Source organism: Aspergillus melleus (assembly GCF_016097325.1).
Source record: "Aspergillus melleus strain CBS 546.65 chromosome Unknown contig4, whole genome shotgun sequence".
In the NCBI taxonomy this organism is placed as follows: Eukaryota; Fungi; Ascomycota; class Eurotiomycetes; order Eurotiales; family Aspergillaceae; genus Aspergillus; species Aspergillus melleus.
The window spans coordinates 3,403,512-3,420,354 of NW_025763373.1; the positions used below are offsets into that span (position 1 = coordinate 3,403,512).

The window sequence follows — 16,843 nt, forward strand, 5'->3', positions numbered from 1 at the left end:
TCTCTGTTTCTCCATATCATTGTCGGAAAAATTGCCCAACAGCTGCAGATGGGGCCTGCATGTTGTGCTTAGATCCATACATCTGGTAACTACAGTAGTACTGGATATGCATGTTGTCTACAGGCACATGCATCCATTGCATATCCATTTTCATTGCTCCGTATACAAGCCAGCCTTCTGTTGTATTAAATTGCCTAGGATTCCACCAGAAGATTTGAATATTACGTTACAGGTAGTCACTACGGAGTAAGTACCGATCTCTGGTATGGAATGACAGTGCCCAGGGATCGGTATATAGTTCCAGGCGGACCCATCAAGCTCTCAGCTACCTACAGTACAGAGTAGGGACCAAGGTGCTCATCCTTTGTATTAGCTTGGATACGGCAAGCGGCGAAAACAAAGAGACAATGAACGAATTTTCTTACAATGAGGAAACGAACCAGGACGAGAAGACCGAAGAGAAACCAACAAAGAAAACTCTGACGATGCCCATATGAAGCCATAGAACAAGAGGAAGAGGAAAAGATCGACCGGACAATGCTAGTACGCAATCCGTACTCCGTACTTCGAGATGGATATTGCAGGGCGACATCGCTAACGAGCTCCGGATTAACCAGTTCACATTATTATTCAATGATCACAGGCATAATGGAAACAAAGGTTCGCCTTGGTCTTGGCTTTCCGGGCCATTCAATTGCACCACGGATCCTGATGGGGAATCCAATCTCGCTGCGATATGAATGTGATACTTCGAAAAGTGGGATAATTACCTTCTTGGTCGAACTAGTGGCTCGTAGTGGCCACGGCTAGCACGATAGTCGCACCTCCTGTTTCGAAACAAATCCCTCGACGGATCACGTCGGAGGCGAAATTTCGGTCTTATCGCCCGGAAAGCCTTGAAGATACCGTACCTTATCGATTGTCATTGGTAACGACGGTATCGGCTCTTCATTTATCATCTTGCTTCTCCATGAAGACGAATCAACAGTCGACCGGTTACCTTAGCGAGTGCCCGCGCCTATATAGGTCATCGGCATTCAAGGCAGACCTTAACCAAGCCCTACCCTTAGTCCCGGACCCCGAAATCCGTACTTCTGGTCTTGCACTCTCGCAGGCACTCGCGGAGTACTAATACTACGTACACCGAAGTATTCCGGATTTCTCCTCCTCTGACTCGGAAGTTCCGAGGGCGGAGGAGGATTACCGATGCGTCCACCATCGGGTTGATAGATTAAAGGGCATGGGGAGGGGAATGGCTGCATGGCATGATCCTCAATTCAGCTGGACCGTGAAAAAGCCACGTCGTGGATACTCCATGGCTGAGAGGCTGAGAGACACCGCGGGTGGATCGTCGACGGGCTCACCTGAAGTCGATCATAACTCTAAAGAGGCCAATTCAGTATTCAGGATTCGACCATCCGGTCCATCTCGTTCATCGTCAACACGTCCATCCGTTGCAATCGAGGCGCACGGAGTAGTATTCACCGCCGAGTCTCCGTAGTGCGTTGCAACAACGGTGCGGGGAAGAAGATCCCAGGCAAATCGATGACGATCGAGGATGAAGTGGGCTGGGAGATTAGAGAGGAGCAACTTTAATCTCTTCCAAGGCTTCGCGTGGGCGCCAAGAATCGCCTTCGACCCCTTCCAATTTCTCGGGTGGTTGCGATGGATGCGATCAAGGATGACCTCCTGCAGTGGGTAAAACTGTCGGAGTATGCGGTCCCCGGTCATTACGCAAGCCAGGGACAGTTCGGGTCGGTTCTGAAGTCTGAGCTGAATCAGGAGTTCAATCAACAACAGGGTTGGGAGACGAGGAAAGAGAAGCAGGGAGACCCGAACAAAGATAAGTTCCTTACACAATTCAGTTGGAAGGGCATTCTGGGAGGCATGTCAACAATGTTTATGTTCACGGTTATGAAGAGAAGAGATACTCCGTACGAACCATCCATGGTTAATTGTTTGAAATGTCTGTGCGGGTCCTCGGATGAAACCTTGAAACGTTTGTCTGGGCCGAGACCCAGAAGCAGAGAACCCCGAGGTTTATCCTGTTTCTTTGTTTCATTTCAATTTCCTGCCCTACATGCCGTGTCTCATTGAACCGAATTCTTTTGCGAATGCCTTTACAAGGGTTGTCACATCTGTCCATGTCTGTCTGAGGGTCTACTCCGTACTAGATTCTCTCTCCCGTACTCCTAAGGTCGATGACCTCCTATGCCGGATTTTCTCACTACCTCCAACTAGTTACTCCAAAGTAACATAATTATTGCAATGAACGGTACCGGAAGGATGGAATATCGATCGAATTTCAAGCTCTCTAAACCACCTCGAGGTTAGGCCCTCGTAACTTCGTTCCGCCAGGAGCCTAAGGCCCAACTGCCCACTTAATTTTGATTAAGGCGACTTTTGGCACATGGATTGAGCTTCGACCGGCGTAGAACAGGTGAGACATGGCGTATCAATGGAAAGCTCTTCCTCTCGGCCCCAGCGACGGCACTGCAATCTCGCATGACAGCTAGCTAGTAGCTAGCTGTCGAGGATCCAAGGAAACTGATCCGGCAAACCAATCCCCACTTCCTGTCAAGCTGCTTGTTGATTGATACCGGCCTGTTGCCTCTCGCAAAATGATACCGAACTCGATGGTTATGCAGGAACACCCCCCCTCATGTTATTATTAAAGTTGCTGATCACCGACAGAGGTCGGGCCCCCATCCGTAGCTTATTCGCCTGGAGCCCTGGACCTTACGGAGTAAGGCCACCGAGAGGAAGTGGCCCTCTAGGTCCTTGGTGAGTTCATCCGGCTCCATGGTGATTCGCCCTAGAGACTCCGAGGTGGCCTCTTGCAGACGTTCTTCTCTTCCTCTCGGCCCCTCAGCTGAAAGTAGAATGGCAGAAGTTTCTCGGGACCGCCGCGGGCGACGCCTATTAGTATTACCTGCCTACTCCGGAGTATCCTACGGAGTATTATCTATCCTCCCTGACCCGGGCGACCCTCAATAATTTCCGATGGGCGGTACGTTCCGATGACAGCCTTGTTTTTTCGTGGCCAATCTCTCGTGCTTTTTCTTGTTCTTGTTCTTTTTTGTCTTTCTCTGGTTTGGAATGCAGACGGACCTGTCAGAAACAATGGGATGGACCGAATATAGGTGACGGCCATTATTGATTGACAATGAGCAGGGGTTTGAAAGATTCCCCGGTGATTGGGAGGGGGAAAGGTTGCCACATCGCCAGATATGCACTCCGGAGTAGGTGTAGGTGTAGTGCTACTGCCAGAGCCCAAAGAAGGGGAGGGGGGATGGATGGATGGATGGTAGTTGGCAGCGAATACCAATCACAATAATCGCGGTCCCCGCCGTAATCTCGCAGCTGCCCCGTGACAGCCACTGACAACAACAGGTGCTGATGCACACCCCCCCGAAACTACCTAATCTTCCGTGCCCAGTTCACTCTCGTTCGCTCTCACGGTCTCGCCCCGCCCCTCCTCTTATCCCCTCTCTCCGTCCAGCTGCAGGGCGTTCTCATTGGCATTATGAGTTGTGACATCAATGCATACCACTTGCAGTAACCAACCCAGGGAATGAGCCGGGCATCCAATGACCAACCAAAGATCGCGGTTGTTAGTGACGCCTGAACGCTAACGAGAGTCGGTAGACCTAGTTGGCTGTCTCTGCCAAGTCTGGTGGGGTTGGTTACTTCACGTCTCTTGCTCTTTGCCCGTCGCAATTGCGTCCGTCGAGTCGGCTGATGTCTGTTCGGTGGCAACGCTCGAGTTTTCCTTCTCGGTATTATTGCCAACCCCATGGCTGGGCCCCGGTTCAGTGGCCTGGCCCTCGGCTGATGTCTTTGTGGCCGCCTCCGATACCTGGGGAGTTCCCTCAAGCATCTGGGAGGCGCCCTCAGCAGGTATGTTCTTCTCAAACAAGACCCCGATGTTTTTACCGTCTTCGAGTTTCTGAAAAGCCGCTAGTTTACTCCTCGCAGAGAGCCGTAGGATCCGCCAGGACTTGCTCGCTTTGGCACGCGTTGCATGATCTTTCTCAGCCTTCGTTTTCGCCATGTCAATGTCCATGTCGTCATCCATGATGCCCATCAGAAATGAGTCGGCGGCAGGAACGGTGAACCTAGAATAATGTCAGCCAACGCCGTGCGGGATTAGCCATGATAACGTTTCACTTTACCTCTCAGACTCGGCAAGTCTCTCGAGACCGGCAGTTGACTCGCCTTCCGAGAGGAAATTGAGATTCAGCGACCCCATCGGCGAGGGACGAATACGTTTGTTGGCATACACTTTCGTCGCTTGCTCACAGGCGCCGGCATACTCGGTCACCGACACCGAAGGCTTCTCGATCAGCGGGCAACCCTCTGCTTTCCAGCGCACCCAATTCTTGTCCCTCGACAACACAGTATCCACCATGCGATAGTAGAACTTGCCACCGATTCCTTCTTGGAGATATTCTTCTATAGCCTTTCTGGTTCTTACGGCCCACCTGGTCTACTCAATTGTCAATATATTATCCACTTGAGTGCAAGGAACATTCCTGAGAGCTTACATCTTCGTCATTCAAAACGAACCCATAAAGCACCGATTTGTTGGTCATGTCGGACATCTTGGCTTTTGCTTTGGGCGTAAGGGAGAGCAAGAAGTCCAGGAGAATGAGGGCTTGAACGAGGACATGTCTCCTGAAAGCGGTGTCATTGATCTAGAACAAAAGATTAGCAACATAACCCAAGATCAATGGGAAGATACGAACTTCGAGATCGAACAAGTCTCTACTTGTTAGATATTTGGGGTTGAAACTGCTCGCAATCTCTTGACCGTCCGCAGTTCGTTTCCGTTTGAGAGATTTCCTCGTTTCTTCCGATGTCCTTGAAGCTCCTGAATTCTCCATATCCATATGTATTGATCGAAAAGTCGACAATGTAGCCTCAAGTCCAGACTTGAATTTAGCGAAGTGCTGGGAATCGAAGGTTTTCGTCGGCGCGGAAAAATAGGCTTGTAGACTCCAAAACATCGGATAAAGTCCATCCAAATCAATCTTCGCCTCCTCTTTCTTGTCGTCGCTTTTGGAAACGACTAGTTTCGGTGCTTTTGTTTCCTGCGCGGGCGCCTGGGAGTCCATGCCAGTCTCCTCCACCACCTGAGAACCCTGCCCACTGAAGGACTCCACATCCATTTCGTCGTTCTTATGGCCTCCACTCTCGAGATTCTCGTCGAAGGTCGTGACATTTTCGGTATGGTATTCACCTCGGAGATTGACGGCGCTTTTATCCCCGAGAGGGAAGCTTTGGAACAAAAAGATAAAGACACGGCCACAAAAAACGGTATCTTCGGCCCTCGATAATCTCCGGAGCAGCTCGTTGCAAGATCTAAGGATAATCAGGCTTTTCTGTTTGAAGTGTTTCTTCGGTACTGTTAGCGAGTTTCACATGTAAGGGAGCAGGCACCAAAATGCCACATACTTTTGTATTCCGCTCCCTCCGGGATTCCAAGTAATCGAAAACTTTGCGGCAGCCATCTATAGTCTGGCTATCGAGCAGCTCCTCGATGAGCCAGAAAATCAGACCTGGTTCGCATTGCTCTAGAGGCATATTAGGCCAATGACCATATGTTCAAAGACATCCCGAATACTGACCGTTATCGGAAAAGATGGAAATGATGTCGAGTAGGTTCCAGATCTGGATGAAGCCGGGATCGTCAATTGACGTATGAGCCTTCAGGGGGATCAATGATTAGCTATGAAATCTCCGACAATCAAGAAAAGCTCGCGAAAGGCAAACGGAGTCGCGTACGAGAATATGATAGAACTTCTCTCTGAAAGCTATTTCAACAGTAGCAAACTGTGTTTGTTGATTGAACCGCTTCGCGATCTGCCCATCCTCTCCCTGAATTCGCCAGAAAGAGTCGCCGAGGTGCGCCTCCGTCAAGGGGGGTTCAATCTGCTTGTCAGGTTTGACTTGTTCGGCCTGGGTCAAGAGACTGTCAACCAGTCGCCTATAAGCATGGGTTGCTTCAGCAGCGTCCGCCATATTCCGTTGAAAACCCGAGAAGGAGCAGCGTAAATGGGCACGCTGTCGTGGAGGACAAAGGGTTCTGGGATTAAAGAGTGAAAGTTGCGGCTCTGCGGGCTCTAGCCGCCGCAGTGACTTCACTAGACGCGCGCCAGAAGCTCTGCATTTCCGCCCGCGACGGACAACCTCCGCAGATAAATCCGCCCTCCCGCTCGGATGCGTTCTGAACAACCCCAACGACAAGGAATGGGCCTACATACACGTCAGGCAATGGCACACAGCCTGGACTCCAGGCCTACTGTGGAGGACTTTCGCGAAAACAGTCCGTGGGTGCAACTGGCAAAGACTCACTGGCTCGAGACGTCGAAGGTTCGCAAAGCTAAACCGGACACCATCAAGAAAGACATATGGGATCCTTTGGAGGCCGAAAACTTTAGCCTTCACTCTCTTCTCGCCTTGGAGAATTTGAATATACTAGAGAAGTATGCTTGCTACCTGGTACCAGCTCGAATGGTGTTGTTTCAGTCGACTGACTTTACAAAAGGTTTCTTTGGCCTACCTACTCGGAAGAAGCTTCCAATTACCATGTGTTACTGTTGACGCACATCGTGAGCATCAAGCAGCGCGAGCATTTGCCGATATGGAGTACGCAATGGGCCAGTACTAGTCATTGGGGGTATGCTGACACGGTTAATAGACATTTTTTCCGAGAGACCTGACGATTTCTCGAACCTGTTCCACCGAATCCTCTCCATGAGCATTGACCAATCAATTCCTACATCTTCGCGATTGTCCATACTCTCTTTCATCATTAGTGCCTTCCAGTCACTCGAAAACGTTTTAATACGAAAAGAATGTGCTCCTCTCGTTTCGATCTCAATCTGGCACAATCTATCTAGCGAGGAAGCTAGGGTGCGTGTACTTTCGAAGGGCCCGACGTTGAAAAAGGCATGGAGGGCGGCTGCAAAAAGATATGAAGCAGGAGATGAAGCAGCGAAAGCGAAAGCACGATTCGAACGATCATGGCTATACACGATGCTTCTCGACTATCTGCGGAGACTAGCCGGGCCTGAGAAAGACCAATCGGATAACTTGCACTACTGCGAGCGGTTTCTCGAGTTTTTGGTGGATCTAGAAGGCCAACTGCCTACAAGGCGCTACGTGAATACGCTGCTCAAAGATCTCAACTTGCTCTCTGTTACTCGCCTATCGCCGCTATATCGCTCTCCAGACAATACGCTTTTCCGCGATCTCTACGACCTCCTGGTGCATTTTGTAAACTTCGCCATCGACGATCATACGGGAGAGACTTTGTCTCCTCAGGCGGTGTATGAAGCACATTGCCAGGAGCTGTCACATCTGCAGAGAGTCTCAATGAAACTTTTCAAGGATAAACTAATGATTCTCGCTCTATCAAATTATGGTTCCATTGAACAACGTTCTGAACTAGAGGGGCAACTGGCTTCTCTAGAGGAATCGGAGCTGCAGAATCTTTGTTCTCACCTTGGCTTTCGAACAGTTTACCCCGGCCAATCTCAAGTCTCGCCCAGTCGGCAGCTGTATCTTGAGATTATTTTGGCTTCCTATGAACGGAAGACATCTTTCCAAGAGGCCTCCTCACAGCTTGCTATACTCCCTACGGAGGAAAATCTATATGACCCGGCATTGCTTCGGAATGAAACATACGATGGCTCGCGGCCGATTGCAATCCCGAAATTGAATCTTCAATATTTGAGTGTCGGTGATTTTCTTTGGCGTTCGTTTGTTCTGTATCGCTCCGAGGCCTTTTTCCAGATCCGCAAAGACATGGAAGCAATTGTCAAGCGAATGCAGCCACGAACCAGTCGGGATGGCAAAGGCCCAACTTTCGAAGGGTTTTCTCGCATGGCCATCCCCATTTCCAAGCCTGCGATCATTGAAGTTGCCCCCGCAAAGGTTGGTTCGGCAAATCCGGCTTTTGTGAGAGCAGAGATCACTATTGAAGTGGGGAGACTAGCCGACCACATCAGAACGGAGTGGGAGTCTCTCCGCACCGACGATGTGGTTTTTCTGTTGGCTGTGCAACCTGGAGCTCCCGACTCTACCTCGCCGGATACTTCCCGTATCTCGCACGTTCGGTCGGCAGAGATTGTGCAGGTTCTTGACGAAAATGGCCGCCCGCTACGCGAGCCTGCCTCGATCCAAACAAATGGGTTCAAGTCCAGACCTCGCGTTAGGAGGTTGTTGGTCAACCTAGATCCGGCTGCTTTCAAGGCCGACAAAGATCATACTCTGCAAGGAAAGACGGACATCTACCCCCTGATAAACGTTGTCGCCAGAAGGAAAGGCAGAGAGAATAACTTCAAGTCAATTCTTGAGACGATGCAAAAACTTATTGTCTCGAACATTGCTCTTCCCTCTTGGGTCCAGGATATCTTTTTGGGCTACGGCGACCCTGCGGGTGCCCGATATACGGAATTGTCCAGTCGGCTGTCTTCTGTCGATTTTCGAGACACTTTTATAAACTGGCAACATCTCGTGGAAAGCTTTCCGGGAATGGCTATCGAGCCTTCGGGAGAGCAGGCTTCAAGTTTTGGGCCTCCATATGTCCTTGAATATGTTGAACCCGCCCCGCCGCAGGCCTCCACCAATGCCTCCAAGAAACGTCGGAGAGATCAGGTCGAACGGCAGCAGACAGCTCCCAAGTCGCTACGTGTATCGACTTACAAACCACCGAACCGTGGGCCTTATCCGGTTGACGCCCCCAAGCTCAATTCCGTTCGCTTCACCCCGGCTCAGGCAGAAGCTATAGCATCTGGCACTCAACCTGGCCTCACTATCATCGTCGGCCCCCCTGGAACCGGAAAAACGGATGTCGCAACCCAGATTATCAACAACATTTACCATAACTTCCCAACGGAGCGTACCCTACTTATTGCGCATAGTAACCAGGCACTCAACCAATTATTCCAGAAAATCGTTGCTCTGGACATTGATGAGCGCCACCTCCTGCGTCTTGGTCACGGTGAAGAGGAGCTGGATACCGAGGCGAGCTATAGCAAGTATGGCCGTGTCGAGTCATTCTTCGAAAACCGGAATTACTTCTTATCTGAAGTAGCCCGATTGGCTGCATCTATTGGCGCACAGGGGGCTCACGGAAGCTCTTGCGAGACGGCAGGATATTTCAACACTGTTTACATCCAACCTGCGTGGGCGAAGTTTTGGGACAATGTCCGCGCCGACAATACCTCCCCGGAAGAGATCATTGCAGAGTTCCCATTCCATACTTACTTTTCAAACACCCCCCAGCCTGTTTTCGACCCTTCGGCGCCAAAGAACGTGGTTCTAGACGCGGCAGAAGGCTGTCAACGGCATATCTCCAAGATATTCTCTGAACTTGAGGATATCCGGCCATTTGAGATTTTGAGGCAGCCTAAGGACAAGGCTAATTATCTCTTGGTCAAAGAAGCACGGATCATCGCAATGACATCTACGCACGCTGCGATGCGCCGCCAGGAGATCGCCGATCTTGGCTTCCATTATGACAACGTTGTTATGGAAGAAGCGGCGCAAATCACAGAAATCGAGAGCTTCATCCCCACTGCTTTACAGAGCATGAAGGCCGGTGAGCTTCCCTTGAAGCGAATAGTTCTTTGTGGTGATCACCTCCAAAATTCTCCTATCGTACAAAACCATGCGTTCCGGCAGTACGCGCATCTTGAACAGAGTCTTTTCCTTCGTCTCGTCCGACTAGGGGTCCCAGTTATCGCACTCGACCAACAGGGACGCGCGCGGAGTAGCATCGCTGAGCTCTTCCGGTGGCGTTACCAGCAACTGGGAGATTTGCCCGTTGTCAAATCAGCCGATGAGTTCCAACAAGCAAATGCTGGCTTCCAATTTGATTACCAATTCATCAATGTCCCTGACTACCAGGGCTCTGGCGAAAGAGAGCCCACGCCACATTTCATCCAGAACCTAGGGGAGGCGGAATATGCGGTGGCCATCTACCAATACATGCGACTTCTTGGCTACCCGGCATCGAGGATATCTATTCTTGCCACCTATGCGGGACAAACGGCGCTAATTAAGGATGTTCTGGGGCACCGTTGCAGTAAAAACACTCTATTTGGCATGCCGAAAATTGTCACTACGGTGGACAAATATCAGGGTGAACAGAATGACTGTAAGTCTTTGGTGATCTGCAACCTCGGAAATCAATCTAACTTACATTTTGCAGATGTGATTCTTTCCCTCACTCGCACCCGTACAATCGGATACCTTCGCGATGTTCGTCGCCTGACAGTTGCCCTTTCTCGCGCCCGCCTCGGCCTCTATATCCTTGGTCGCCGCGAGGTGTTTGAGTCGTGCTACGAACTTAAACCGGCGTTTGATCTTCTATTCCAGCGACCAGACAAGCTCATGCTCACTACCGGCGAAATGTTCCCGACAACGCGGTCGGTTGTTGACGAAGCTCAGGGCACACCCATGGAAGGAGTTGAGCATCTGGGTCAGTATGTCTTTGAAATGACCCAGGCTAAGCTCAAGGCACTGGGCGATCAAGATATTGTTGTTCAGGACGCAGTGCCAGGCGGTGTGGATGAATTGATGGATGAAGACGAAGTCATGTTGGGAGCGGGCGAAGAGCCGCAGGATGATGATCCATTGCATGAGCATGTATTAGGTGCGAGGTAAAAAGGAACAATCGTTCCTTATTCAGAAGGACTAAAAGCCTGGAAGGATGCCTTCAGTTAAGCATCCACAAATCTAAAAGAGTGTGAGTCTGATGGGCTTGGGGACGGCTCTTGGATATTGCTATCGATGTTTCTCATGATTATGTTCATTTACATCTATGTATTCGGTTGGTGATTGTTGTTCACGGTTTGCAATAAGAGAACTCCGGAGTACTACTCACGGGAAAAAAGACAATCAAGTATCTACATTCAATTATCTAAAGGCTGCTCTGGCACGGTGACTTACAACGCACCCGATCATATTGACTTTATTTAGTATGATGATTGGATGACTCTGCGCATGTGTCTAGGTATATGTCATCTTCTCCATGGCGATCAAAAGGATCTATTGCTGTTTACGCCCACCGAGCTCTTCGACAATATTCTGAGGGTCTTTCCAAGCGAGCGCCACGTATCTACAAGATTGTCAGTGAAATGGTCCCATGACCAGGTGGGATACCACGGTATCCAAGGTGATTCCTACTTGGTGTGGCTTCCTCTTGCAACAACCTCGCCCTTGCTGTTGGAAAATTTGATGGACGTGTATGCAAGCGTTTTGCCAACTGCAACATGAATGGGTCAGTTGCCTTCAGAACAAATCGGCTGGTATCTACCACAACGACAGGCAGGGTGGAAAGGGCCAAGATACATTTGTCACAGCTGACCTCCTTGAAGTAGGTTAGCACACACATCCGGGTACACAAGATTATGGTCAGGAAAGAAACATACGGCAAGAATCTTATCACCAACTTTGCCTCCCGAGCTGAGATAGGTTACTGAATTTGGGAAGTAGTCAGAACCCATTTAGCATTATCCTCTATTAGACCTTGTCCACGCACCGTTAAGATCAGTTGAGACACCCGTGGCAAACAGCCCACGGGAGGCAACGGCCAATGACCCACCAAGGTCCACTACATCACTATAGTCAGTGATATAGCGGAAGAGAAGAGAAGGGGTTGATCAATAGTAGCATACCCATACTAGCAATGGTGCCGCCGTGGAGAATACTCAGGCGATTCTACCAGACAGTCAATCACCGCTCAACGACATCAGCTGGAGGGGATGAGCTACCGTATGCTCCTTCTGAATGTCCAGTTCGAAATTGACCGTTCCCGGTCTAGCAGCCGTCACACGAAGCTAGGGGGGAATATCAACCAGTGCACTCCGTATGCCCAAAGCGAGCGGAATAAGTATATTCGGAATGGAGGCGGATTGAACATATACATACATTATTGAGCAGACTATACAGACGCCGGCAGTATTTTATCAGCCACAATTGTCATCCGTGCATTTTTACAGTCGGATTGGGATCTCTCTTTTCCACCGAGAACAATGGATAAGGGGACAAGACATGGATTTTCCGGGAAATGTATATATAAACGATGCTACCTACCGAGGCTCCAGTCCCGAAGTAGCCCGAAAGGACTCCCAGACCTATGCATGGTTAGATTGCGAGGGAGACGTGGGAATTTAAACATCGGGACAAGTCCGTACCGATCGAACGAACCGCAAAGCAGTCATTCTTGGGAGAAGCCGCGAGTTGGGGGTAAAGAGAGAAGGACATAGAGAATATGAAGAAGAGAAGCCGGGGGGACTACGGGAGTCCTGTGAGGTCATGCGTCGGACTGCGCTTCGTGGCCGCTCGGGTCGCCGGACCGCATAATTTCTCATTCGACCTCCGTTCCCTCCCTCTTGCTCACGCTTTGTCGATCCTCCCCATCACCTTGAGGGAAACACACTATGCCGTGGAGGTGACGTTTTGGTGAAATCTGCAGGCAAGATGGTGGCCGCTCCATCCCGTCCGTTTGACTATCTTGAAGGCCTCCCTGGGACGGTCTTCTTCAAGCTTTACCAGCAGCCCTCCACAGCACTCGCTATTTTCAGGCGCATGTTGCCTGACCTTGGTACGTCAAATGGGTTGGCCGGCCGGTTGAACTATCAAACTGATCTGCAATCTAGCAAAATGTTTTGTCATGGCGCTTCTATACCTCAGGGACCCCCTCCCCGCGGCGGATCTGGAGATCTGGGTAAAATCCGAGAGCTTGAAGTGAGTGACGTTGTTCCTGTTCCTTGACTGTGTTTCTCTCCCTACCCTCTCTCAACCCCTGATGTGTACTGTTGGATCGATCGATTTATTGACCGCATATCTATCTTCAGGGAACGTGACAATGCGCTTTCGATATTGGGACGATTGCATATCCTATCAAATACGGTGACAGCAGACAATGTTCGAGCCTACATGGTCACCAATCCATTCTCCTCCTCCCTCCGACAAGCTCTCACGGGAGCTGAACAGACGCAATCATTTGGCGTTCTTTCGCACGTCTCTTCCGGGCCAACTGTGTCAATTGCCGATATGGACGAGTATGCGCGTCGGCAATGGGAGGGGGTGCTAGGGTACATGGTGGGAACTAGTGGGTTGGGGATTCAGCGTGATGTGAATCTGAGCAAAGGTGTGAAACAGTTGTTACAGGCTGGCCACCTTGTCGAGATCAAAGATCGTCGTGTGGAAATCACCCAAGATGGTTTCGCATTCGTCTTGCAGGACGTTAGCACCCAGGTTTGGCACATCCTCATCCTCTACGTTGAAAGCGCAGAAGCCATCGGGATGGATAGCGTGGAGGTCCTATCGTTCCTCTTTCTTCTAAGCAGCCTGGAGCTGGGGAAGGCTTATCAAAAGGAACACCTGACATCCTTTCAACTCCGGACATTGACCGATCTGGCCGACTTTGGTATTGTCTATCAAGATTCGCCCGAGGCCAACCACTTCTACCCTACGCGTCTCGCGACCACTCTCACCTCCGACTCCAGCGCTCTGAGCAATCCTATCTCGGGCTCCCTCTCCGGGCCCGCTGGCACTCCCTCAAGTAAAGCTGGTTCTGGCTTCATCATTATCGAAACGAACTATCGACTGTATGCCTACACTTCTTCACCGCTACAGATCTCTCTCATCGCACTCTTCACCACCCTGAAATACCGGTTTCCCAATCTAATCACCGGCAAAATCACCCGCCAGTCCGTTCGTCGGGCCATCGAGATGGGGATCACTGCCGACCAGATAATTTCCTACTTATCCACGCATGCACACCCGCAGATGCGCAAACATAACGTGTCTCGGTCCACGTCAAACCAGGCCGGTATCCCTCCGTCCGTCCTGCCGCCCACCGTGGTAGACCAGATCCGGCTTTGGCAACTGGAAAGAGACCGTGTCAAAGCCACACCCGGGTTTTTGTTCAAGGATTTCGTCAGTCTGGCCGAGTATGAAGCCCCGTGTCGATACGCCGAGGAGATCGGGGTTCTGGTGTGGAAGTCCGATCGGAAACGCATGTTTTTCGTCACCAGACATGAGCAAGTGGCGGCATTTTTGAGGAGTAGAAAATGACATAAGGATCGACAACAAGGAACTTTGAGGGAGGAGGTCAAGCTGCAAATTTATGGATATGTTCATGTCGGCGCACGGTGGTTGGATTTGATTCAGGCGTTTGGGATCTTTGGGAGAAGTTGGCACTCATGACAAAGTAAATTCAAGGCAGTCGATGATCATTGTACAGTAGTCTCTTGTGCCCTCTTCTTTTTCTTTCATTTTCCTTCCTATCAATAAGCAATCAAGGCCGCAAGACCTTCCGCTTTGACAGCCAGGGTTGTGAATCTGCGCATACTATCATCTGACAACGTCGTCCTTGATGGGAAATTAGCGCATCCACCGATCGCCGTGAACCCTGACATAGTCCTCGCGGAAGGCCCTAAGACTAGCACTCGCCTCTTCCGTCGTACAGACATTCTCGAGTACCATGAACGCTCGCTTGATGCGATAGTTTGAAAGATCGATATCGGAACACCCCAGGGGACGAGAATAACTGGACAGCATCCCAAAACCGGTGGCAATATCCGGCTGGTTGAAGGAGTCCTCGTAATGGAATGCATTTGTGAGGGTGACGAACCGTCCCAGCCAGTATTGTCGAGGCTGAGGTTCGGTGACCTGGAAGACAGGGCTCGTCGGGGCTGATCGCCTCAAGTATGAAGGTATCCGCGTGAGAGGGAACTGCGATGGTCTTTCTCCGGACTCGAATCCTTTCTGGTCCTTTCGACCCACGTTCCTCAGGTTTTCATATCGATTGGTCCATCTGATCCGTCTTGAAGCCATCGTCGGCTCCATTTGTCGTGCGCCGGGCTCGAATGACCTCGATGGCACAGGTGATGGGTGAACCTCTGCGATCTGGTGGTGTGGTTGCGGTATCGGGGGAGTGATTCGCACTTGCCGTTTGAAGCTCTCTGGTTGGGTTCCCTTCTCGAGGTTTGGCTGCCTCGTTCTCCATTCTTTCCGACTTATCGTTCGTCCTCCCGCGCAGGTCCGGACTTCTGGAGTACGGATTAAGGTAGGCCAGGCGTCGACAGGTGTCTTTGTGAAGGATAGGTTGTTGTGGCGCTCAAGTAGGGAACTGTAGCTGATGTCGGCGGAAGATTCACTGCAAGCAGCTGTTTCAGAATGTCAGTCGGTCGTGAGGTTGAAATCGGTGCTTCATCCAGGCTAGACACGACATAGAATTGATGTATCGTTCCTTACCATGACAAGGCGTGGCCAAGGAGCAACATTCCCCACCACTCTTCCTTCTATCCAGGTACCGTTGGCCAAAAGACAAGAGCACACTCCTTCTTCCCTCCTTTTGATAAATCCCACGAGAGTACAGCTCTCTTTCTGGGGGCTTGGATGGGGTTGGAACCCATGAGGAAACGTGGTTGGAAGTGAAGCCAGAGGGCGTCTGCGTGCATAGAAGTGGAGGGATATTTTCAGGCTTCAATCCCAGTTGACTGTGCTTCTGAGAACTACTGTCCTCCTTGACCGTATGGCGTCCACTTAGTGTGCTTTTGAGTGTTTGGAATGAGCTCACAACCGAAGACCTGCGGCCTTGTTTCTCCGTCATTATCGCTAGGTGAGGGACAGGAAAGAAAGTCTTCGAGATTTAGCGAGCCAGCGAGAATACTAAGGGGCAAGATGCCCAGGGTAAAAGGTTCAAGAGGTACCGGGTTTCTAAGGGGGAAGATGTTCTTGGGGAGTAAGTTTGGAAAGGTTCATGTTGGTCAATGTGGTTTAGTTACACGCATTTGGCCCGTTTGCCTCGCTCATCTCCAGCGTTTACTCCCTAGGGATTAAGATGGTGCCCTCGCTCACCGTCACTGCGGCTCCTTTCAGTTCGAGGCTCTCGACCTTTTCGTGGTCAGTTGTGATGTCAATTCCAATCTGACTGCGCCTTCCCATTTCCACGCCCTGTATAATGTCATACGTGTGTCTCCCGGGGGGTTCCTTTGTCAGGGACAGATATGCCACCAGTCCGCTCGCGGCGCTGCCCGTGGCCGCATCTTCCTCATTCCCTAAGATCATCCTGGTGCGGATTACGCGAGTCTTCAATAGCGCATCCTCGACGTTTCGCACGTAGAAGTATAGAACGCAGTGGCCAGACCTCCACCCTTCGTCCAGGTATGGACCGTGGACGGAGATCACCTCGCCACCGGCCGACGTCGTCACGGCGGCCAGCGCTTCCAAAGAAGGCAGCTCAACGTGGACCTGACTCATCCCATTGACGATCGAGACCACCGGAAACGACAGCATGCCGTGAACTGCAGGCGGGAAGAATGGGGTCAAGGACACATGGAGCCGGAGTAGCTCACTTAGCGGATACCGCGCGGCGTGGAAGCGAACATTATGTGCGACCCTTGCCAATACCCCCTGCTCCTGAGGTGGCTGTTGTAGCGAGATTGGAATCTCTCCGGCCTTTGTGACCAAGCATCGAACCTGCTCCCTCTCCTGTTGATTCGGAGAATGATACAAAAACCATGAGGCGGCGCCTATAGTTGGGTGGCCCGCAAAAGGGATTTCGCAAGCGGTGGTGAAAATATCAATGGTCCGTTTCTCGCCGCTCCCGGCATGCACGAAGACCGTCTCGGACAGGTTGAATTCCCGCGTGATTGATAGTTTCTGGCGCTCAGTCAATGGGGGAAGCGAGGCGGACTGCTCTGGCTCTGGGAGGAAGACGACAGCCAAAGGATTCCCTGCGTACGGCTGCGAGGTAAAAACGTCCAAAGTAACGAAGCGAAGTCGTTGACCCATCATGAGGGAGGGGTCTGGTTGT

The 16,843-nt window shown here is 50.9% G+C and overlaps 9 protein-coding genes across 9 annotated transcripts; 2 read left to right on the forward strand and 7 right to left on the reverse strand.

Annotated features, from left to right (window-relative positions):
• Nucleotides 1-3,691: 3,691 nt before the first annotated feature.
• On the reverse strand, nt 3,692-4,078 carry LDX57_007976 (uncharacterized protein; the record flags this gene model as incomplete). Its single annotated transcript, XM_046089698.1, has 1 exon — nt 3,692-4,078. One exon carries the CDS (start codon nt 4,076-4,078, stop codon nt 3,692-3,694), a length of 387 nt encoding a protein of 128 aa, XP_045945670.1.
• Nucleotides 4,079-4,171: 93 nt separating this feature from the next.
• On the reverse strand, nt 4,172-4,411 carry LDX57_007977 (uncharacterized protein; the record flags this gene model as incomplete). Its single annotated transcript, XM_046089699.1, has 1 exon — nt 4,172-4,411. The coding sequence occupies one exon, from the start codon at nt 4,409-4,411 to the stop codon at nt 4,172-4,174; it is 240 nt and encodes a 79-aa protein (XP_045945671.1).
• A 286-nt stretch (nt 4,412-4,697) lies between these two features.
• On the reverse strand, nt 4,698-5,171 carry LDX57_007978 (uncharacterized protein; the record flags this gene model as incomplete). Its single annotated transcript, XM_046089700.1, has 1 exon — nt 4,698-5,171. One exon carries the CDS (start codon nt 5,169-5,171, stop codon nt 4,698-4,700), a length of 474 nt encoding a protein of 157 aa, XP_045945672.1.
• A 193-nt stretch (nt 5,172-5,364) lies between these two features.
• On the reverse strand, nt 5,365-6,024 carry LDX57_007979 (uncharacterized protein; the record flags this gene model as incomplete). Its single annotated transcript, XM_046089701.1, has 3 exons — nt 5,365-5,576; nt 5,631-5,709; nt 5,788-6,024. 3 exons carry the CDS (start codon nt 6,022-6,024, stop codon nt 5,365-5,367), a joined length of 528 nt encoding a protein of 175 aa, XP_045945673.1.
• A 252-nt stretch (nt 6,025-6,276) lies between these two features.
• Nucleotides 6,277-10,677, forward strand: LDX57_007980 (RNA helicase aquarius; the record flags this gene model as incomplete). Its single annotated transcript, XM_046089702.1, has 4 exons — nt 6,277-6,488; nt 6,551-6,651; nt 6,704-10,168; nt 10,223-10,677. The coding sequence occupies 4 exons, from the start codon at nt 6,277-6,279 to the stop codon at nt 10,675-10,677; spliced, it is 4,233 nt and encodes a 1,410-aa protein (XP_045945674.1).
• A 384-nt stretch (nt 10,678-11,061) lies between these two features.
• On the reverse strand, nt 11,062-11,519 carry LDX57_007981 (uncharacterized protein; the record flags this gene model as incomplete). Its single annotated transcript, XM_046089703.1, has 4 exons — nt 11,062-11,131; nt 11,200-11,278; nt 11,365-11,383; nt 11,445-11,519. The coding sequence occupies 4 exons, from the start codon at nt 11,517-11,519 to the stop codon at nt 11,062-11,064; spliced, it is 243 nt and encodes an 80-aa protein (XP_045945675.1).
• Nucleotides 11,520-12,495: 976 nt separating this feature from the next.
• Nucleotides 12,496-14,097, forward strand: TFB2 (TFIIH/NER complex subunit TFB2; the record flags this gene model as incomplete). Its single annotated transcript, XM_046089704.1, has 3 exons — nt 12,496-12,619; nt 12,675-12,762; nt 12,873-14,097. The coding sequence occupies 3 exons, from the start codon at nt 12,496-12,498 to the stop codon at nt 14,095-14,097; spliced, it is 1,437 nt and encodes a 478-aa protein (XP_045945676.1).
• Nucleotides 14,098-14,406: 309 nt separating this feature from the next.
• On the reverse strand, nt 14,407-14,871 carry LDX57_007983 (uncharacterized protein; the record flags this gene model as incomplete). Its single annotated transcript, XM_046089705.1, has 1 exon — nt 14,407-14,871. The coding sequence occupies one exon, from the start codon at nt 14,869-14,871 to the stop codon at nt 14,407-14,409; it is 465 nt and encodes a 154-aa protein (XP_045945677.1).
• A 978-nt stretch (nt 14,872-15,849) lies between these two features.
• Nucleotides 15,850-16,824, reverse strand: LDX57_007984 (PhzF family phenazine biosynthesis protein; the record flags this gene model as incomplete). Its single annotated transcript, XM_046089706.1, has 1 exon — nt 15,850-16,824. The coding sequence occupies one exon, from the start codon at nt 16,822-16,824 to the stop codon at nt 15,850-15,852; it is 975 nt and encodes a 324-aa protein (XP_045945678.1).
• Between the last annotated feature and the right edge of the window lie 19 nt (nt 16,825-16,843).